At 40.1% G+C, this 23,404-nt stretch overlaps 3 protein-coding genes across 7 annotated transcripts in view; all 3 read right to left on the minus strand.

The window, feature by feature from the left end:
• Positions 1-23,404, minus strand: part of LOC119912609 — a 390,500-nt gene that overhangs the window by 30,677 nt on the left and 336,419 nt on the right. For 2 of the 4 annotated variants that reach the window (XM_038731885.1, XM_038731883.1), the window contains exon 1: positions 3,205-3,429. The exons of 1 other annotated variant lie outside the window; for it this stretch is intronic. In XM_038731885.1, the coding sequence (XP_038587813.1) occupies positions 3,205-3,241 (37 nt within the window). In that variant the 5' untranslated portion in view covers positions 3,242-3,429. Of the gene's footprint in view, positions 1-3,204; positions 3,431-23,404 lie in introns of those variants that run through there. One more of the 4 variants, XM_038731886.1, reaches the window with a different exon arrangement.
• On the minus strand, positions 12,625-17,475 carry LOC119912709. 2 transcript variants are annotated; one of them, XR_005446201.1, is made up of 2 exons: positions 14,575-17,475; positions 12,625-14,500 (listed from the first exon to the last, which is right to left on the minus strand). XR_005446201.1 is itself a non-coding variant. In XM_038732000.1 (2 exons), the coding sequence occupies exons 1-2, from the start codon at positions 14,714-14,716 to the stop codon at positions 12,787-12,789; spliced, it is 678 nt and encodes a 225-aa protein (XP_038587928.1). In that variant the 5' UTR covers positions 14,717-17,474; the 3' UTR covers positions 12,625-12,786. The 2 variants fall into 2 exon arrangements, 1 of the variants encoding a protein (XP_038587928.1); XM_038732000.1 differs by having other exon boundaries at positions 12,625-13,322; positions 14,575-17,474.
• The window catches only part of LOC119912637 (beta-enolase), a gene marked incomplete in the record, with an annotated part of 9,983 nt that continues 9,571 nt past the window's right edge, over positions 22,993-23,404 (minus strand). Inside the window, 2 exon segments of the mRNA XM_038731921.1 lie at positions 22,993-23,233; positions 23,337-23,372. Of these exon segments, the coding sequence (XP_038587849.1) occupies positions 23,164-23,233; positions 23,337-23,372 (106 nt within the window).

A 23,404-nucleotide genomic window follows, 5' to 3' on the forward strand; every position in this document is an offset into this window, starting at 1 on the left:
TGGAAAACACTAGTTAAGTCGTGTGAACGCCATTAAGATTACCTATTTCTATAGTATTTCAAAACGTTATCGGTCCCCACAGAATGTGGTTGTCAGTGAAAGCTAAATGTCATAGTGTCCCTGTTAATGATATTGTACTAGTATATCCTTCAATTCACTGACCATATTTTAGGAGAGAGAGACAAGTAGGTTTGGCAGGGCAGCTGATTCTGAGGTCAGTAGTGGTCTACAGGTCAAAGGAAATGTGGGGTATTTTGTTTTCTTTTAACAATATTTCATGATATTTATTCCATATTCTGACCAATTTAACTTTGTGCATTCAATGGCTGTAATAATTTAATACATATGTAGATGTTGCCTAAATATAGGCTAGGCTGTACATGAGTTTAATATCCACACATGGAAATATAATAAAATGAAAGCAATCATACATACAAAAAGTAATCATTACTCCAAAGCTTTTATTACTTCAGGTTATTAAATTCAGACTGTAGCGACTTTAAATATGTTTATTTAAAATAAGTGACAGTGCCTTTTTATTATTTTATTCTTTCTATTGTACTGCAATTTCTCATCTTTATTTAACCCACCAACTTATTAGCTGTCCTACACTGACCTCTGTTTGTCTGTTTTACTGATTTGTGCTGCACACTGTATATCACTTTATTTGAGAAAACTTTCATACTTGTGATGTCAAATCTCTTGGGTTATGCTGTATACTGTATTCAAGCAAAACTACAGAGCAAATTCACACTGATTGAACCAATCTACAGTGCAACAGCAGTGTATATCGTATTTGTATTGACAGTAGGTTATTCTAAGTAATTTTCCACATTGTTTTAGTGTTTATTTACTACTTAAATCTGCTCTCTTTCTCTTCTCTTCGCCCCACACTAACACACACACCTAGCCTGCACCAGGGGCCTGTACCACGAAGCAGGATTTGAGCTTATCCAGGTAACTTCGGGGTTAACTCTGGGTTTTCAGTACCACGAAGGTGGTTCACTTCTTACTGGGCTAGATCTCCATGGTAGTTTATGCTGAACGGCTAACCTGCTCCGAAGCAGGTAACTAAATTTTAATATGAACGTAGGCTATTTATTATAGGTTAGTAGTTAGTCTATCACAGAGACTGGTCATGTAGGCTACTGCCCACCTTTTGCGATGTGGGCGCAGGTAATGAGCTGAGTTTCAGTAGCCTAAATTTTCAGATTCAGTCTTTCAACCCTTATTTGGGCACATTTCATGGCATGAATGGATTTTAAGTTTTATTGCTTTATGAATTTCATTTTGATAATGTTAGGACCACTTTTGAGAGTGTTAAATCAAATTATTTAATTTTTGAAGTGACAAGAATTCTTTAAAGTGAGGTGGAACAACCACTTATTCAGTGCCTGAGTCTTTTAATGTGGAAAACGCAGACAAACATCCGAGCTGAAAGAATAAGGCTGATATTTTCATACAGCTGATAAGAACACATCGAATCAACACAATATTGTGTTCATTTAGGCATTCACACTGTCTGCGATTGTCTCCCTGTGTGTGTCAGATGCAGCCGTGCTACTTAGACCATGTCGTATTTCTGATATCCAGCTTCGTGGTGCCGTTTATCCCGATCGCGATTGTTAGGATTAGTTAAACCAGATAACGAAAACATATCCTGGGTATGTTGAACCGGCTTCGTGGTGCAGGCCCGAGGTCTCTCACGGCTAACACGCGAGCTTGATCCGCCTCTCTCTCCCTGTTTGTGTCTCTACTGACTTTCTCCATCAGCAGTACTTTTCATTAATTCGCCGTGTTTAATAAACTCACCCATGATTCAGTTTTCATGTGCGTCGCATGTGGATCGAAACCGAAACTAATGTTAGTAGCGACATCTGCAGTGGTGCGTTCACTGTCGCCATGTCCACTTAACTTAATATCAGATAACTTCTCTCTCTGGGTTTCTCTGCAAAATGCTAAAGTGGGTTGCCAAATATACTTTGGCAGGTGCTAATATTCCTGGCCGGCCCGCCAAAGTAAAGTAAATGTCGCTGTATTTAAAGTTAGTGAAAGCTGTAGGCCTATATTTTCTAAATATTACACCTTCAACCAATTTTATTGTGACTACTTGACTATTGTGGTCCAGTCATGATTGAGTGATCATGCCTGCAACTTCAACTACTTTAATTAAACCAAGATGGAATATAATAATAATAATAATACACCAAACGGTGGATTTGGTGACTCATTACACCCCTAGTAATTAAATAGGATTCTTTGGACCTGCAACTCATCTTAAGTTGGTATGGTACTTAAGAAAGAGAGGAATTAGATATGGTATTGCTTTATCATCATTTACATGAGCAGACAGAAAGCATTTAAGTCACAACCTACAGAATAACTCAGTCTGGCTTTGTGTCTAAAAACTAACATTACAGAAACTTTTGTTCAATAGTGGAAAAATGGAAGAAGAGAATATGTCTGTCACTTTTTACTTGTTAAAATCTTGGCTTCTTCACTGGTTGTTAACATAAATGTAGTTCTAATATTTCTACTATCGCTACTGCTACTCCTTTAAAAAGCGGGAACCTGTTTTATTTAGATGTGCTTTAGTTTCAGTTTAATTTAATGTTGTTATTTTTCAAGTTTTAGCTTTCACCTCTGTACTGCTCTGTCTTATATTCACTCCTTTTTCTGTTATTGTGAAGCACTTTATGATGTCTGCTCTTGAAAGGTGCTATATAAAGATACTTATTACCTTAAGAAAAAAGCGCCCACACTTTCTATTTTGAGTGCGTGCAGCTGCAGCAGAACTTTCCTCCATTAATCCCCGCCCTAGAGAAAAGTTAAAGAGTTTTCCCCTCTAAGTGCCATAATACTGTTGATGGACAGATGCCATAACTATATTTATAGGGGTGATGCAGCGGGCGGTTATAATTGCCACCGTGAACGGTGGCAATTATCCGTTAAGACGAAGACGCCGTCAAATGTTACGATCCTCATTTCCGGTGCCAAACAGCCGTTTTCGATTTGAGAAACACTGCCTGTCCAAATTCACACACTACAAAATAATTACACAATGTACACTGTGTAATAAATGTATGTGTACTAAAGGAAAGTATTAAGAGTTGAATCAGACTAATAAGATGAAAGAAATACAAATTAAAGACGTGACGTTGGACTGAGGTGATGATCAGATCAGAGGGAGGAAGGTTATCTTACCGTGCACGAGGATCACAAACACCACAAACATCTTCATCTTCCTGTAGAAACTCCAACAAGCACAAAGTTAATCTGCTTCTCACTAAAGGAAGTCTTCAGAAACCCAGTGAGGACATCAGTTCACAGCCAGCTGTCCCTTTCCTCCTCCTGATAATCTACTGACCTCTGAGAGAAAACTTTACTTTCGATTTGAAATGTTGAAACATTTACATAAACTCTGTGGTGGCGCAGTTAAGGAAAACAGGAAGTTATGTCATCTGGAGAGCAACAGCAACGCTGTCTGGAAATAAACGTGTTTTTAATTACAGTTCATTTAATTAAGAAATAGGGACAATGGACCCCATGCCTGAATATTTTCATATTCTTCTCCTCTCTAAACTTTTTCTGTACAGTTTGTTCATTCACTAAACTCTGCTTTGTGAGCAAACTTATTGTAAATAGCTTTTAAAGCAGATGAATATGAACGTTCATGTTGAGCTGAGGGAAAAAATCAGTGAACTTAAGCAGAGGTGGGACCACACGCTGTTTCACACAACAAATTAAATGTTCATGTAGGGCTGCTACTTATTTTGGTCAATATTAAGATCTCAATTATTTAACAGGATTACTCATTGCCTTAGGAAACATATAACTATTGAACTTTTGCAAGAGGACAACAGCAACGCAGTCTCCCCAAAGCCTAAAACCTTGGTGTTTTCTCGGGAGATGCAGTGACATAAACCAGCGGTGAGAAAACTATAAATCGCTATGATGTTAGAAGACGCAGACACAGTGGATATTTTACAAGAACCTTTTAGGGAAGGACGAGAGCCTCAACAGTAAAAGAATGAACAAAATGAGTGTCGTTGTGAAACTCTCTGCACTGTTTTGACCTGACCTTTCTTTTCTCCGTGAGATGGAGGAATTGCATGGGGTTGTTCCAGAACAACTGAACAACAGATCCCAATCCATCAAAAATCATGGAATATTCTTGACATTAAGTTAAGTAAGGCGTTTAGCTTTTCAAAAGAGTTAGGTTTAACTTTGCAGGATTATTTCCTGACATTTTGGAGTTTTTGGGGCATTTTTGATGACCTGTGCTGCAAGGTGGTGAAACACCACCAAAACTGCATTACCTGGAGACTCAGCCAGAAAGTTGTTGTATTTTTTTCTCCTAAGTACTTTAATAATCAACTGGCTACTAAGAAGTTAGCAGAAAATATGGAGGAGGTTAAAAAATCTATGAAATTTCATATCAGATGAAATAAGTAAGGTGGCTAAACGACAGATGGGCATACTGGACTTGATTGATGAAGTGCTACTATATATGTCATATAAAATGCATATGAAACAAATATAGACCCTATAATTAAACTACAAAAAAGAGCTATCAGAATAACAAATAAAGCGGGTTTCTGTGAATCTACTAACCAATTATTTATAGACTCATGCACATTGAAGTTTGTAGACATTGTGCATTCAAAAACATTGGAAGTACTTTTTTGAGTTAAAAATAGAAGCCTTCCTGTTTGTATTAAAAAACTTTTTAAATTAAGAAAAGGAAAGCATAAGATTGTGGAATGGACTTAGTGATGAGTTGAAACGTCCTAGCTTTCTGTGTAGATTCAAGAAAGCCTTAAAAAATACAGTAATTTACATTACAAACAATTTACATAAAAATTTATTTAATATTGTTATTTTTTGTTTTTCGTCTCTTCTTGTTTTTCGTATTGTTGGTAAATTTAAAATGCTGTTGCTGAAATTGTACAACAGTATGCTAACAAATGCAAACAAAAAACAAGGTTTCCACTTTGCAAATGCTGACCACTCAGTATACACCTGATTATCAGTCAGGGCCACAGTGCTGTCCAGCAGATCTTCCTTTATTGGCAGCACTTCTGCACAGTGACCTTCAGCTTTTTCTAGGTTTTCCTTATAAGTGTTTTTAGAATAATATATACATGTAAATACCATTGTATGGGAGGAACTGATCCACAGGTGAACAGCAAAACATGAAACTATAACAAAACATACAAAAATAAGTTTTACTCCAGGTAATATTGAAGGTGTTGAATGTGAACATATTCACAAGTCACAGAACGGAGTTAAGATATGGTCAGTCAGGATAAGGAGATATGTACGAATAAAACAAAAGTCATCACAACAAAACCACTTTTACACACTTCATTTCCCAAAGTACACAAACCAAGAAACCCCGTGTGGCTCAGACTTTGGCTGGCGTGATTGTAGAATGTGAACTGAACTTAATCTCTTCACATCAGTTTGCTGCACACACTTCCGTATTTTTTACTTCCCAGGCACACAGTGAGAGAGAGAGAGAGAGAGAGAGAGAGACAGAGAGAGAGAGAGACACTGGGCGAGAGTGAGCCGGGCAGAAAGTTGCCTACAGGCTCTGAGTGGTTGGAGGTATAAAAGACAACTTGTCTTCCTTCTTTCTGCATTTACCTGAGACTATACCTGCACAGGTAAGCTGATGTGGGTTCTCTCTCGCTCTCTCTCTCACTCTCTCACTCACACACACACAATCTCTGTGATTGTTCAGATTCAGTGGCTGTCAGTCAGAGAGTGTAGCACTGTGCCGTTACATAAATTGTTTTACATTTTAATTGTTAACATTTTAAGATTTTACACAAGAACATATAATTTCACAAAATATGATGCCTTGTTATAGATTTAACAGAGAGAAATATAGATGACATTCCATCAAACTAATTTTGACAGCTACTTCCGGTCCCGCCCCCAAGCCGGATATGTGTATGTAACTGATAAGAGGGGTGCGTACATCCTTCCATTGTGTGTTTTTGACTGATAATTGAAGGAGGTTTTTCATTGATTTAAAGACTTTATTAATTAATAAAACATGAACTTGAATGAATTAACCAGTAGGTCTTTATGGCAATAAATTTATCATTAAAAAAGTATAGCAGTGAGTTATAAGTAAAGGAGGAATCTCCGGGGCCAGCAAAGGATCAGTAGGAGGTTTCTTCATTGATTTGGAATCAAGTCAGTCTTTATTATTAAACAAGTGAAGAATAAATTGAAATAATGACAGTAAAGCAGTAAAATGGTATAACGGTGAGTAAAAATTAAACAGCATTATAAATTACCTTCAACAGCATGCAGCAAAATAAGAGTGAGCTCCAAAATTAAACTTTGTAAAATCTTTGCTAAAGCTTTGTCTTACAAACTAAAAAAAAAAAAAGAGGATGGGCAGAGTTAGCCGTGAGCCAATGATAAGAGACTAGGAGGGGTTACCATAGGCCAATGATGGGAGTCTGTGAAAATAAAACCAGAACATTGTCTTCAAGAAATTGCCAAGAGGGCACTTGGATCCTTGAACAGTATCTACCTACCAAATAACTTGGATGCTTGCACAAATATCAAGGATTGCAGTATTAGCAGCAAAAGGTACTTTATCTAAAGGGCCTTCATCTTTATCTTATTTTGTATTTGCTCTTAATAATTATAAATTAGGACTAAAATGCTCAGCAGCATGATCATATTTTTTAAGTAATCACTAAAACAGGTTTATCAACTTTTACTAAACCTTTGGAATAATTCTGTCCCCAAATATTGTGAAATGAAATTGACCAGTTATAGACAAGATTTCTATCAATTTTGCAATGTACTTGTTTCTTCAGTCTAAATTTTATAGGATTGCATTTTATTTATTGACTGCATTACAGAAACGTCCATTGTTGGCTGGCATGTAATGACACGGAGTTCCCTCTTAGTTCCTTTTTAGCTAGCATGGAGCGACACTCCAGCATGGAGGAATTAAAGAATGGGGTATTTCTATTAAGAGAATATTGTAATCTAAACTAAATATTTCATTTGTAGTTACACTTACAAAATAAGGACAATTCTTATGTAGAAAAAAACCCAAAACTACATGTGTTAACAGCGTCCAAATAACTCTAAATGTAGTCTTTCAGTAACATATAGACTATGTCAGCTTCTTTATTTTGGCTCAACCGTGATCTGTGCTAATAACATTTATTGCACGTTCCAAAGCTCAACAGGAACCAGCAGCTTCAACAACAAAAGTCTGTAACAATATCTATCATATGGCTTTTTATTTTTATGTAATGCCCAGATTTACCACGGGGTTCTTGACTAGCCAGAACAGGATGTTCAGCAGTCTTACACTGTTTCATTGCAGGTCTTGCATTCAGCCATAGTGGCTAGTTTGCCCTTGACGATAAGGTTTTAGTAAAAAGTCTCATCACTGCTGCGACCTCTTTTTTGAGACCATGCTGTTTCTATTTTTTTTTCTAGTGTCCCCTTCCATAGCATTTTTCAGAGACACTACAAAAGAGGAAAACAGATTGCCATCGATAACCCAAACTCTAGGGTTAACTCGTAATTTTCATTACATTTGTTATGTAGTAAATCTACAACTTCAAAGCAATTTAGTGATCCCTACCATGTAGTGATCAAATGTCAATGCTCTCTCTCTCTCTTCCCCATATTTAAAATGTGTAAAACTAATACCGCAAAACTCACCAGGATCAATCTTCTATGTGTAAGTTAACATGTTGCAAATTTTACCCTTGCTGCTAAGAGTTAGTACAGGACATGCAACAGTAGTCCTCATTTTCTGAGCTGCTTTCTGAGCTGCTTTCTGAGCTGTTTTTTTCAAGCTTTGTGAGACGTGAAAACATTTATTTCAGCCCCACAATGTTTCTACATCACTGAAAAGAGCATGTGAAAATCTAGTTTTGGGGAGAAGTCTGTTTTTGCTTGTGATAAGCTAGCCCAAATCGCACCATCAAAACTTCTAGTTTCACATTTTAAAATCCTGCCCCCGCCTTCATACTATTTACCTGGTTTGTGAAGCACATGCAGGAAGGACTGAATTACAATCAGCAGTGGTTTTACATGTCAACATTAGGTTATTGCAGAACAACAAAGAAGCCCCCTGCTGTTGTGGCACTAAAAACTGAGTTGATTGCTCACTATGACTCTGAACTGATAGTAAAACACATACTTTTGTACTTGTATTGTGTATTTACCATGGGGTTCATGCCCTTCCCTTCTCATGTTCGCCTGTTTGTCCCTCTCGTCTGTGTTCTTGTTACACGGTGCAAAAGAAAAAATCTTATCCATTCTAACCAAAGCAATACATATGTATAAATATTTACAACTTTACTACAAGTGTTATGTCAGTTACAGGATATTATAAATCTAAAACTTCAAAGCAATGTTAATTACATTTTCATTAGCTTCAGAGTTTTCTACAGCAACTGGCCAGGAGGTGTATTAAGTCATCTGGAAAGGGACATCATGAAAGGGATGGCAATTTTTAGTGAAGTTATTTGTAATTATCACTTATCTGACCAAATAGCAGTCTAAAGTGAAAAGGGCAAATGCTTGAGTGACAAAAACAATGCAAAGCAGGAGAGCAAGAGTCAGAGAGACCAAACTGACTTGGTTTATATGGGGACAAGCAGCTGTACTGTCCAACAAAATATACTGCTCAAAAAAATAAAGGGAACACTAAAATAACACATCCTAGATCTGAATGAATGAAATAATCTCATTAAATACTCCTTTCTTTACATAGTTGAATGTGCTGACAACAAAATCACACAAAAAATGATCAATGGAAATCAAATTTATCAACCCATGGAGGTCTGGATTTGGAGTCACACTCAAAATCAAAGTGGAAAACACTACAGGCCGATCCAACTTTGATGCAATGTCCTTAAAACAAGTCAAAATGAGGCTCAGTAGTGTGTGTGTGGCCTCCACGTGCCTGTATGACCTCCCTACAACGCCTGGGCTCCTGGTGAGGTGGCGGATGGTCTCCTGAGGGACCTCCTCCCAGACCTGGACTAAAGCATCCGCCAACTCCCGGACAGTCTGTGGTGCAACGTGACGTTGGTGGATGGAGCGAGACATGATGTCCCAGATGTGCTCAATTGGATTCAGGTCTGGGGAACGGGTGGGCCGGTCCATAGCATCAATGCCTTCCTCTTGCAGGAACTGCTGACACACTCCAGCCACATGAGGTCTAGCATTGTGTTGCATTAGGAGGAACCCAGGGCCAACCGCACCAGCATATGGTCTCACAAGGGGTCTGAGGATCTCATCTCGGTACCTAATGGCAGTCAGGCTACCTCTGGCGAGCACATGGAGGGCTGTGCGGCCCCCCAAAGAAATGCCACCCCGCACCATTACTGACCCACCGCCAAACCGGTCATGCTGGAGGATGTTGCAGGCAGCAGAACGTTCTCCATGGCGTCTCCAGACTCTGTCACGTCTGTCACATGTGCTCAGTGTGAACCTGCTTTCATCTGTGAAGAGCACAGGGGGTGCTCTTCACAGATGTCAACATCACCAAACTTTAAATTTAAAATTAGTGTCTTCATTAGTACACTGCTCAAAAAAAAAATAAATAAAGGGAACACTTAAACAACACAATGTAACTTCAAGTCAGTCACACTCCTGTGAAATCAAACTGTCCACTTAGGAAGCAACACTGATTGACAATCAATTTCACATGCTGTTGTGCAAATGGAAAAGACAACAGGTGGAAATAACAGGCAATTAGCAAGACACCCCCAATAAAGGAGTGGTTCTGCAGGTGAGACCACAGACCACTTCTCAGTTCCTGTGCTTCCTGGCTGATGTTTTGGCTGATATTGGAATACAATATTAAGATACTGCTTACACATGAATGCATCAGAAATAATGATCCAATAACAGGATATATAATCTTTTACTGATGATCCTTACCAACTTACCTTACCAAGATGTTTCATTTTCAAAGCTGTAATTATTTATCTGTACTGCAGTATTTTCACAGTATAGCATCACTACCTGTACTTAAGTAAAAGCTCTGAATACTTCCTCCACTGCTAGACCACAGTACTGTGTATTTACTGACACACCTCTGTTTGTGTTGTGTCGCTCATTCAGGTGATTTGTTGGTGTGAGGCTTAAAATGAGGCTCTGTGATGAATCTGAGAACAGAAACACTGCGGTCGAGGAGACAGGAGGGTCTGCAGCCTCCAGCTGCTCCAGAAGCAGCGAGCAGCCCAACGTGCCATGTTTCAGCCATCACCACCTGGCTGCAGAGTGAGATTCATCATTTAGATTTTACGTCAACACAAGGGCCTCATTTTTCAAAACCTAGTCATACACAGAGAGAAACATTTACAACTACCTCAATCCTCATTCAACAACAATCAGAATAAATAGGTTTAAATAGGAGCAGTGTTAATGCATTAAGTCACCTTTTAACAGATTTCAGGTTATTTGTTGAAAGCAGCTGCTTCATTCAGTCAGTTTTGTGTAGCAGTAAAACATCCTGGATACGTTCAGTACACTTAGGAGTTTTGTTGTTACAGCTGTGTTGCTCTATGACCAGCAGCTTATGTTGTTGTTGCTATAACTGACATGAGTCTGTATCCTGACTTTATGTCTCTCTATGTACTTGTGTCTCTTTTGCACTACATTTCATTGTTTCAGAAAAAGTTATGGTCACATTAAACTTTCAGCGACAACAAACTTATCAGCTGGGTGGAGTTTCCAACAGCATCTATCTGCCGTTGAAACACAATCAATCCCAAGAGCTGATCGACTTCAACTTGGAGCTGTCAGTCACAAAGAAGAAGAAAGAAGAAAGAAATCATTCTCATTATATGATAAATAGAAAGCTAGAGTAAGGAGGTGATAAACTTTTATTTAGCATAAGGACTGCGTGATGACCCGGGGGTTGTCTGTTGTGTTGTGCTTGTGCTTGTTTGGTGTTTGTGAGTTCCAGGCTGTCTATAGGCGGAGCCGAGGCCAGGGTCGTCAGGAGATGGAGCTCACCTGTTCAGCCTGAGTATTTAAGATGGCTGGCAACTCTGCCCACGTCTTTTTTTTGTTTCCCACAGCACCATGCACCACCCTTGGGACACGCGAGCTCTTCATTTTAGACCTATTATGTAGCTTTCCCTTTTGCACATTTAACACTCACCCGTACACTCATGACACTCCTGATAACACTGATTTTCACGTTTGCCTTGAATTATATGTTGAGTTGGTACAATGAAACCATTAAATTTATGTTTGCATTAGCTTCCTCTCTTTGTTATAAGCAAGAGCCAGCTTGTAACAACTGGAAGCAGGGGGAAACAGCTAGCCTGTCTCTGTCCAAAGTTCAAAAATACACCTTTCAATATGTCTAAAGCTCACAAAATAACATGTTCTACCTTGTTTGTTTAATCACAACAAAAACAGAAATGTTAAAAAATTTACAACAAGAGTCACACGATGCAACTACTTTTTTTCTTGACAAAGTTTATCCATCCACCCAAGATTCTTGTGCTTTACTTCAGTACAAAATTCACTTTATGATACTTGATACTTCTACTCAACTGTGTTGCCCACCGTTTGTAAGATTGTTAAAATTAGCTCTTTCTCCACCTGCTACAGCATGGTGGTGCTTCTGCCCCCCTGTCCGTCCCGGTGACAAATCAGTACATAATTAAATAAAAAATAAAACAGTATATTAAAACTCTCTTGTTAAAGTAAAATCTGTCACAAAATGGTATCCAGCTGCTGGGCAGGACAGCTAAAAAAACATTATTTAATATATTATAATACAAAACTAATAGTAACCAAAGAGTACTGTTAACGTACTTGACAATTTAGTAAGTACATTTTGCTTATAAAACTTCTGTACTTTTAAACAAGTAAGAATTTGGTTTTAGGACTTTTACTTGTACAGTAGTTGATATTGCTTCAAATTTAGTTTGGACAGAGCCTGGCTAGTTCATCCCCCTGTCCCACAGTCTTTATGCTAAGCTAACAACTGCCGGCATTGAAGCAAGTTTCCCAAAATGTTGAACAATTTGTTAAAGTTTGTCTTTTTTTCATTTCAGGAGTTAAAATTCACCTTCCATTTTAAAATTGCTAAATATCCTGACTAGTACACAAATTAAACTAGGTTGTTCTGTACTTCAATCACAAATAAATTAGATTTCCAAAGGTTGCGCCTACTACTCCTGGGAAGCCGGCTATTTGAATGAATTGTGTTTGCTTCGTTCAGTTTACGGGGGGTGTAGTCAGCAAATAATGCAAAGGGTTCTCACATTGAGAATGCTTGCTCACACTCACCCTCCTGCCCACACATATTTATCAACATGAACGCGAATTATTGTAGAGAGCGCTAGAGCACGCGTGAGAGCAAGAACGCGAGAGAGAGTGCAAGAGAGAGAGTGCAAGAGAGAGAGCGCGAGAGCGAGCTAAGAATATTCTCGCATGGGTCTCGGTTATTGTTGACAGTTTAAGACATATGCATATTAGAAAGTTATGGAATAAGTCAAACCAATTGTAAGTTATGGTGATCAACATAATTTATTTTTCATTGTAGAAAATTCTAATACAAAACTTTATGGCATATTTCAAAAATCCGAAACATAAAACGGCGTTGAAACAGCATCAGATTACAGCAAAGCCAAAAGAAAACAAACCAAAAGCTCAGCTCTCCTGAAGGAGCCGAGATGAAGTGGGAACAACAAGAGGAAGAAGAGAGAAGCCTTTTGGCTGAAGAAGAGGAAGCAGACAGAGTGACAGAGTTTTTAGGATTCATTTCTTATTTGGATTCCACACACATGGAATCATTTTCATACAGGTCTTTATGGGTTCGGATTCATAGCGTCTCCACTCCACAACAGGACAGCAGGACAGACTCCGCCCCCTCCTCCACCTCCACCTCACACTCTGAAATATGTCCCATTGTTCCCGTGTTTTGTTTCCTTTGACCTCTGACCTGTATCTACAACTCTGACATTTGACCTTGACCAGGAATTGTTTTTTCATCAGGATGCGTCCCTCCCTGCTGTAGACGGTGCAGGTGTAGGTGTTACTGTCTCTGTCTGTGGGGTATTTCGGGGTCAGACTGAGGTCAACAGGTCTCTGCAGGTTTCTCTTCATCTCTGTTCGGCTTCTGTAATAACTGTGCTGTTCTTCAGGCTGGAAAGAGCCGTTCTTATATACGTGGACCTTCATGTTCATTTGGTCGTTGTTTGTCCACTCCACTGTGACGTCTTCAGGCAGGTGAACTATGGTTTTGCAGGGCAGCTGGACAGACTCCACCCTTGTATCCACCTCCACCTTGTAGTCTGAGAGGACAATAAAGCACAACATCAGCTGTACAGACAGCAGCAGGAACTCTGAAATATGTCCCATTGTTCCTGTGTTGTGTTTTGGTTTTGCTCTCTCTCTCCCTCTGTCTCTCTCTTTCACTTTAATAGCAGTTAGGTTAGGGGCATGACTCCTGCCACTAGAGCTGGTTGCATACACCTGTTGGGGCATTTAACTTACACCTGATCCACATCTCGCTGAGCTACAGCACTATATAAGCAGCGGCCAAACATCCAGTCCCCACCGGACTGTTAAGTCGACTGGTCTTTGATGAGTATCCAGAAGAATCTGCTTGCTTGTCAGTCCGTTTGCCTGTTCTAACCTGTCTACCACTGGACCTACTTGAACTTGTGTTCAGCCCGCTCTAGGACCACCCCTGACTCTGGACTCGCCTGCCTGGGACTCCTGGATCAGCTTGCCTTCTGACACCCTTGTCTGTCTGTGTGCCAGCCAGCACTGTTGCCATCCCCACATACACCCAGTTAATGCTCCGCCACATCTAGAACAAAACCTGGGAGTTTCTCTTCAGCTCTCGGCAGCATTGGTTTTAACTCTCAACTCTTTTAGTTTCTGGAGTTACAGAGCAACAAGGGTAAGGATAATGATCATTGACTGATTCTGGAACAGTCCACAGGGGACTGTCCTGTATCCCTTCCTCTTTACCATCTACACCACTGACTTCAACTACCTCACACGCCATCTTCAGAAGTTTTCTGGTGACTCTGCTGTAGTTGGATGTATTATATCAGCAAGGGTGATCAGACTGAGTACAGGGCTGTGTTTCCATCATTAAGGATTTTTGAGGATTTGTAATTCATTCCACATGAACCCTACCACTACTCCTTGTATTACTACTACTATTTATTTACACTCCTTTATACACATTTTTCTTTATATATTACATACATTTTTATATTATATATTCTTTACTTAGCAGCTTTCTATTAGTATTTATGTTCCTCTATGCCTTGATGTGCAATGTGTGCAACTGTGACATAAGAATTTCCTCTCGGGGATCAATCAAGTATTTATGATTCTGATTCTGACAGTAGTAGTGACATGAAATACTGCCGGAAATGTACCAGAAGACCCCCAGCAGCAACAAGACTAACAACTAGGAGAACCAGGAGAACTTTGGCCCAGGATGGAAATCGTTCTGTGGGAACCAGAAACATAAAGAACATGACCTCTGACCTGTATCTACAGCAGCTGTTAGTGTTTGTTGCTGACCTTTGACCCGCAGCTGTATCTCTGCCACTCTCCGTTGTCCTCCTAACGCTCTGACGGTGCAGGTGTAGCTGCCGCTGTCGGAGAGCTGGAGTTTTGTCAGGTTGAGGCTGAGGTCTCCAGTTTGCAGAGCGTCAGTCATCATGGATGTTCGGCCGCTGTAAAGCTGGTTTTGGTCTTTAAGTTCATCACCTTACTTGATGGGATTGAATCTAGATACCTTTAACTGGTTACCTGTTATCTGGAAATATTCATGCATTACTCCAATCTACAAATGTGGTGATTGTCTTGATCCTGATTCACTAACTAAGACCATTCCAGTTAAGTTATCATATGTAGTTTATTTGATTAGAGAGAAGGTTCGGGGATGAAAGGATGGATGGGTTGAGAGGAAAGGGATGAAGGGGGTTGATCTGGGTCGTGGGGTCCAGAGCAACTAGGAATCCGACGGTCGAGGCTCAGGGTGGGGGCACGTCTCTGTAAGTGTCTTGTTTAAAATCCCCAAAATATGTTGCTGGACTTTACGAAAACGAGCAACACATAGATGCGGGGGTAAGAGATGGAAGAGGTTGGAGCACCAAAAGGAGTCTGATGAAGGGGTTTATCCGCTAAAGTATGCGTGGATGGTGGATGTTTTGATTTGAAAACCGAGTAAGTGTGTTAAATAGTGGGCTGAACAAAGTGTGGGAGGTTTGAACTACACCGTCCTGAATAGTGCTATGACAGGGTTTGGTGCGACCAAGGATTGCTTTGTGTACCATGCGAGCCCCCCAAACAATAGCAGCGATGGTTGTGGGGTATGGCTTGTAGAGGGATGAGAGGGAGGACAGTTCCAGCGGCCACTCTGAGGTGTATTATCTGCCACTGTAGTGGTCGCCCATTGGTCACCCGGTGAAGGGTGCTGCATCAGTGTATGGTCTTTTGTTTAAAGTGGTTGTCATGAAAAGGAATAGAAATGCGAAAAAGATGTGATCTGTGGAAACCAGTGCCGCTGAATCGCAGTGCCAAATCAAAGGTGGAGAGGTAGTCATCCAACTTGGCCCTGCAGTTGGTGAAGACTGAACAAATGGTATTGCGATGAAGGGAAAAGCAAAGGCAAATTCTATGCCTGTGAGTTCTCTAGAATGTGAAGATGAGGGTTTTATAAGCTGGGTTATATAAGCTGGATCGTACAGTGGGTAGTTACTGTTCCCTGGGACTTGTGAAACGGGGGAGGGTTGCGAGACTGAAAGTGAAAGCATACAAAGCAATTAAGTGTGTTCTGTCCAATGCAGTGAATAATGTGCAGACCTGTATATAAACTTAACAAACACTACACAAACGCATTGCTCAACACAAAAGGGCTAACTCCTCAGGTCAAGACTCAGCAGTTTAGCTACATCTGAAGGATAGGCCACCGGTTTAAAGACCACCTGGTGCACATTTTAGACAGAGAAGATGGATGGTTTTAAAGAGGTGTCAAGGAAGCTATTTACACCCGGGTATAGAAGCCGTCGCTGAACAGAGGAGGGGATCTCCACCACCACTTATCCCCCACTTACAATGCTGTCCTTTCATCACTTCTCAGGAAACAAACATTCACTTTTGGCCTCAAGGGAAGATGCCAATGATGGTTTTTCAGACTTGGCCTCAGGTGGCTCTAATGAACGAACCAGCAGTATCGATGGTGAGTTTACCTACAAATAATTTCAGAACCGAAGTAGTCTCGAAACATTCTCTAGTGTCTTCAACCAAGTTCAGTTGCCTTTGATTTTATCCATTTTTGAAAAACTAAGATCTGGATTACTGAGAACCAGGGGCGTTGCTAGACATAAAGCTCTAGTGGGGCACAGGCCCCCATATTCTCCCTGTAAAATTTAAATTTATTTTTGATTTAAGAGTATGAAATGTTTTAGTATGCGTCTCACCAGCTTCCCTTGCTTTGCCCATTAATATTGGCATTGTCATGTCAGAAAGGGCTTTGACCTGAGCATAAGCAAACATACCTACCTACCACCACCTAAGAGAAAATGACTTGTGAGCCATGTAAACAATTCGCCCTTGCCTCACAGTCACACCTGACAGCCTGTAGTGAGATCATGACTGCTCACATAATGATGGAAAAAAACAATTACTGACTCATAGTAGTTTGTTTAGCTGCACCAGACATCAGCGGCCTGTAGTATTAAACCACGAAACCGGACTTTCACCAAGGAGACCGCTACTAATGTCCTGTGTGAAACAAAAAGTCAACATTTAATGACTTTTATGTAAGATTCTTAAGTTATCCAATTAACCAAACCCTGATTTTTCCTAACCCCAATCAAGTAGATTTGTTGCCCAAATTTAACCAAATTGTGACATTTCACTACATTGACAATGTGTCATTTGAAAATTGCAACATTTCAAAACGTTAACCACTAGTTTTATTTTGTTCAAGGGGTTCTTTCTTATCTGTTATTAATATATCACCCATACGCATGCCTTACATTCATGAACATAATGAAAGATAATTTCTGACACCCCTAAAATGGACCGTACCATTTCCTAACCTTGACGTTAGTTGAACGTCTTGTCTGCCCACATCACTCTGCTCCAGTCCGGTGCATCACACTAATGGAGACGCTGCAGGTTAAAGTCAGTACTTAGCTTCTTTAATACACTTAACTTTCCAACCTCCGGAGTTTCATAAAATGTATTTTACTTTAAATGAGCTATGTGTTGTTAGCTAGCTGAGAGCCCACCCTATCATTTCATTACCACTATATCCATATTTTTATGTCATTCTTAGCCAACACTGGTGCTTAGGCATGAGCAGTGAAATTGAGTATTAGTTATTGTAGGTCAGTGGTTCTCAACCTTTTTTGGGCCAACGCCCCCCTATTCATTATCCAGGTCCCTTACCGCCCCCCATCAAAAAAGATGTTATTGCTATTTGCCCTGAATATATTATTATGATTTTTATTGTTACTATTGTTATTACATGGAACATGGAAAAGGTAACAAAAAAGCCATGTGAAAAGATTTATTTTTAACGAATAAGTGAATGTTCCTCCCAGAAACTGTGTATGAAGCAAGATACTGTTTTCTTGGATGGGGCACTTAATAAGTGGGGGGTATGGGGTCCTGAAGATTTTGACCATTAAACACTTAATTTCCTGCATTCTGGTGAAATTTCTGCCCTAATTTCTGCCTTTTCTGCACCAATTTAGGGTGCAAATGTCTAAAAATTCAGGTGACAATTCAAAATATATAATTAGAATAGAATATAATCTAGTGAGGCTCTCAGGCATTTTTATTGCTTTAAATATCTTTCTCCTGTAGATCAACTTAATATCCCTGCTGAGTCAACACGCATGATTAAGTCTTACCTCCTATTTTTTTGTGAAGTAACCTATTTAAAGGTGTCTGTGGCCCCTTTTCATCTCAGTGATACATTAATCCGTTTTAATTCAAAACTTTATGCACATTCAGAATCTCTGCCACGTATCTGTGTTCTCTAACAGGAAAAGAAAAAGAGACGTTATAGGAGACCAATGTCTTTAGCCTATTTAAAGAGAATTCATAATATTTTACTACATGCCCTTTACTGCATTATGTTACTGATTCGCTGGAAGTTTCCCCTCGCCGTCTGACAAAACTGAATGAGAGGACCTGCTCATGCCGGGGAAAAAGAAAACTAACCAACAACACCTGTGATTAGACAGAAAGCTCACGAATAATTCCACACGTTAACTTCAGCACCTCTGATAAAGCGCCGCTTACAATCCCCAACAGAGCAAGACAGGGCTTCAGTTTTTAACGTACATTTTATAGCCTATTGAAACTACCTATATGTCCGCTTTGGCACAAACTGTCTGCGACTCACAGCGCGAGGTGGGTCCACGTCACTCGCTGGTGTCGCTTTCAGGGTGTGTCCAACAGCGGAATATCCTTCTTGTAAATGTGTAACCACTGCGATAACAAGACGTTCCTCAGAGAAATAAACACGTTTCCACCTAGAAAGAGAGCATCAGTTTTCTAGATTTTACACAATAAACGCCACGTGGGCAAAATTTTACAGATGATACTCCGACTTCCCGTTCCCCTGAAGGCAGCACGGAGCTGCACCACAAGTAGCTGATACACAAAAATACACAGTCTCTTCCAGTCGCAGTGGACTAAACTGGCAGGTTTTAATGTTACAGACCACAGTTTTTTTGCAAGTAGTTTAAAGTTTAAACTCGTATTGTTGTGAATCTTAAGTGTAAACTCACCTTAGAATTTCCAACCAACAAACGCCCCCCAAAAGCAGCTCAGCACCCCCCTTTCTAAAATATTGCTTCCAGCGCCCCCCTTGAGAAAAACTATTGTAGGTATACATTTTGACATCAATATAGATATTATTATTTCATTTTAAATAGGCTTCTTTGTGAGTCTTTCTACAATAAGAATGGTATTTGTTTTCACTGTGGAATTCAGAAGCAAAGTAAATGTTAAAATCCAGGTTTGTTATTTTAAATGTATTCAGTTTTATTTATATAGCACCAATTTATAACAAAAGGCATCTCATTGCACTGTTTATATGGAGCAGGTCTAGAAAGTACTATTTAAGACCCAAAAATTCCCAATTTCCCAACAGTGTATGACAACTGCTTTATTGAACGCAGATTACATTTCATTCACAGTCAACATGAGCTGGAGGAAAGGTTGCTAAAAAAAAGTAGAAACTTGAAATGATAAGAATTAGGGATTAGAGATGATAATGCAGACTGTATTTTATGAAAGTGTCTTTGGTTCTGGTTCAACATTGTGTGGGTCTGTTTAAGCGGTCCTGATGGACTGCTGTTGTGTGTCTGTACAATAGTGACATCTGACTACAAGATTTTGTGTGGTATGAGGCTCCCATCAACTAATGTAATGAATTTGATTTATCATCATCTACAGACTGGACACATTAGTTAAATAAGCAAGGATATTGTAAGCTTTGTAAGATTTTAGTTTACTGAAACATGCACCCGCACTGTGCTGGGTTTTCTTTTCCCAGTACCTGGTTGTCACTGTATAATTCACACCCTGCTTACCATGGATGTGTCTGTAATGATTTGTTACTAATAATGGTTGAAATTCTCCATTAATGGAGGAGAAGAAGAAGAAGAAGTCAAATGATGCAGTCCTCAGTTCCAGTAAGTGCACAACATCCATGTTTGATTTAAAACAACTCACTACATAGGTAAGAACGTAGTGGACACATGAACGTGTACTAAAGGAAGGTATCTGAACTGGGAAACGGCAAAAGTCATGGAGCCGAAACAGACTCTTGACGTTAAGATAGAAGAAATACAAATTAAAGAGGTGACGTTGGACTGAGGTGATGATCAGATCAGAGGGAGGAAGGTTATCTTACCGTGCACGAGGATCACAAACACCACAAACATCTTCATCTTCCTGTAGAAACTCCAACAAGCACAAAGTTAATCTGCTTCTCACTAAAGGAAGTCTTCAGAAACACAGTGAGGACATCAGTTCACAGCCAGCTGTCCCTTTCCTCCTCCTGATAATCTGCTGACTCTGTGAGGAGAAAACTTTACTTTCGAACAGCCCGACATTTACAGAAACACTGTGGTGGTGCAGATAGAGGAAGGAGGAAGTTAGGTTGCATGAATAATAACAGTGACAGTGTCTGAAAAGATTTTTTTTTTCATTTCAGTTCATGTTACTGAGAAATATGGAAGAGAGGAAATGGACCTCATACAAGAATATTTTTCTATTCTTCTCCTAAAACTCTAAACTTTTTCTGTCAGGTTTGTTTAAGTCAGATTTACCAAACTCAGAGTGCTCTTACACTACATCACATTCACACACTGAGTCAAAGTGCTCAAACAGAAACTAACATTCATGGTGGAACATGTAGCCTGGAGAAGCCGGGAATGAACCGCCAATCTTTTGATTAACAAGCAACCTGCTCTATCGCCTGAGCCCCTACGCAGGCAAACTTATTGTTAATGGCCTGTTTTAAAAGAGGATGAATATGAACGTTCATTTTAAGGTGAAGGATAGAATCAGCCGACAAACATAACTTTAGGTTGCAGTGGTGGTATTAGAGAAATGATAAAATATTAATATTAACAGAGATAACAGATATTGATTTCTGTCAAGCCATATTTTTATTTTTTTTGTGCGGCTGTGTTTGTGTTGGAGTGGGTGCTCTGTGCCTGCGAGGATCTTTGATTGTCCTAAAGGTGTCTCTTTCTGATTGGCTGGATTTGTGGGTTCAGTCTGGTGAGTGTCTGCTGCTGATTGGTCCATTCACAACATCCTGTCTTTTGAAATGTCGGTTTCCAGCAGTCTGACTGCAGCAAACAGACTAGAGCTGTGAGGTTAGGTTAGTGTAAGTCAAGTCAATGTAATGTCCTCTGAAGTGACCGTGTGTTTGTTGTTAAAGAGGATGCTGGAGTCCCTGAGAGGTTCCAAAAGTCAAGGAGAAGTTCACTGTGTAACATTTAGGAGGATGTACTGTATGTGTTCAGTGGTGTATAAAGACCTTACATGATGAACCTTTATGTTTTTATTACCTTAGAATGAGCTATTTACACTCATCGGCCACTTTATTAGGTACACTTTGCTAGTACCGGGTTGGACCCCCTTCTGCCTACAGAACTTCCTTAATTCTTCGCAGCATATTTCAAGAAGGTGTTGGAAACATTCCTCAGAGACAGAGAGGTGCATATTGATATGATGCCATCACACAGTTACTGCAGATTTGTCGGCTGCACATCCATGATGAGAATCTCCCGTTACACCACATCCCAAAGGTGCTCTGTTAGATTGAGATCTGTTGACTGGGAACTGTTGGGTTTCTGTAAATAACTTCACAGAGTACGGTCTAGACCTGCTCTTTTATAAAAAGTGCTGTGAGATAACTGTTGTTGTGATTTGGCGTATATAAATAAAATTGAATTGAATTTAACTCATTGTCATGTTCAAGAAACCAATTTAAGATGATTGGAGCTTTGTGACATGGTGCATTATCCTGCTGGAAGTAGCCATCAGAGGATGGGCACATGGTGGCCATAAAGGGATGGACATGGTCAGAAACAATGCTCAGGTAGGCTGTCGGGTTTGAACGATGCTCAGTTTGTTGATATAAGTCAGGATGGATCCATGCTTTCATGTTGTTCACACCCTGACCCTACCATCTGAATGTCACAGCTGAAATCGAGACTCATCAGACCAGGCAACGTTTTTCCGTCTTCTATTGTCCAGTTTTGCTGAGCCTGTGTGAACTGTAGCCTCAGTTTCCTGTTCTTAGCTGACAGAAGAGATCCAGTGTGGTCCCATCTGCTTTAAAGTTCGACGTGTTGTGCGTTCAGAGATGCTATTCTGCAGACCTCGGTTGTAACGAGTGGTTATTTGAGTTACTGTTGCCTTTCTGTCATCTCGAACCAGTCTGCCCTTTCTCCTCTGACCTCTGACATTAACAAGGCATTTTCGTCCACACAAATGCCGCTCACTGGATATTTTCTCTTTTTCAGAGCATTCTCTGTAAACACAGATGGTTGTGCATGAAAACTCCAGCAGATCAGCAGTTTCTGAAATACTCAGACCAGCCCGTCTGGCACCAACAACCATGCCACGTTCAAAGTCACTTAAAACCCCTTTCTTCCCCATTCTGATGCTCAGTTTGAACTTCAGCAAGTTGTCTTGACCACGTCTACACGCCTAAATACATTGAGCTGCTGCCATGTGATCAGCTGATTTGCTATTTGAGTTAACGGGTGTACCTAATAAAGTGGCCACGGGTCCTCTTACATGGAAGTTGCCATGTTGCACTGCCATGTTTCTACAGTAGCCCAAAACGGACAAACTGCTCTACAGAGCACGTTTCCTCACAACGTTGAATACATATGAAGACGAAGAAGAAGTAGCACTAGTAGTAGCACTAGTAGCAGTAGTAGCAGTAGTAGTACTAGTCGTAGTACTAGTAGTAGCAGTAGTAGCAGTAGTAGTAGTCGTAGTACTAGTAGTACTAGTCGTACTTGTCGTAGTACTAGTACTAGTAGTAGTAGTAGTAGTCGTAGTTGTCTGGTTTGTTAGAAGTAAGAAGAGAGGTGAAATTTGGACAAATGGAGGCCCAAACGTATTATTTAGCACAACAGCCGCTGTGGCTCCGTGTTGTTGTTTATTTCATTAGAATTAACCTGAGGAGCAAGTGAATGCAGTGAGCTGCTGGTTGCATTAGGCAATCCTCACCACTAGATGCCGCTAAAACTTGCACACTGAACCTTTAAAGGTCTTTGAGGAGGCTTCTTGTTAAAAAGTGTCTTTTACTTTACAAATGACAGACATGTAAACCTGAACTGCCTTTTAGAAAAGTACAATAAGCAACTTGTGGTATTTTCAAAATGATTTACATGAGGCCTCATGTTTATTCACCGTCCCCACAGTAAAATAGACAGAATGTAATCAGACGTGTTTTCTTCTTCAGTCTTTATTGTGTTTTATATAGAAAACATCTTTAATGGAATAGCTAGAAACCCGCTGTGACCTCTGACCTCTCACCCCCCAGCTTTAGGGGGGGAGGGGCTTCAAGGGTCATCAGCTGTCAGTCAGACAGGAAGTCAGGACAGCGATTTAGTTGATCTTTGGGTGACGGAAATCTTTGCCGGCGAACTTAGCCTTGTCTCCGAGCTCCTCCTCAATCCTGCAGGACAGAGGTCAGAGGTCAGAGGTCAGGTCAGCTGTGTTTTTATTCCTCATTTTACAAGGTCAGTGCTTTTACTTTGTAAGTGACAGGAAGTACTCACCTCATCAGCTGATTGTATTTGGCCAGACGCTCCGACCTGCAGGAGCCCCGGTCTTTATCTGAGAGAGA

Source organism: Micropterus salmoides, unplaced genomic scaffold (assembly GCF_014851395.1).
Source record: "Micropterus salmoides isolate LMB-PRFRI ecotype aquatic unplaced genomic scaffold, ASM1485139v1 Ms_hic_scaffold_2, whole genome shotgun sequence".
Taxonomy (NCBI): Eukaryota; Metazoa; Chordata; class Actinopteri; order Centrarchiformes; family Centrarchidae; genus Micropterus; species Micropterus salmoides.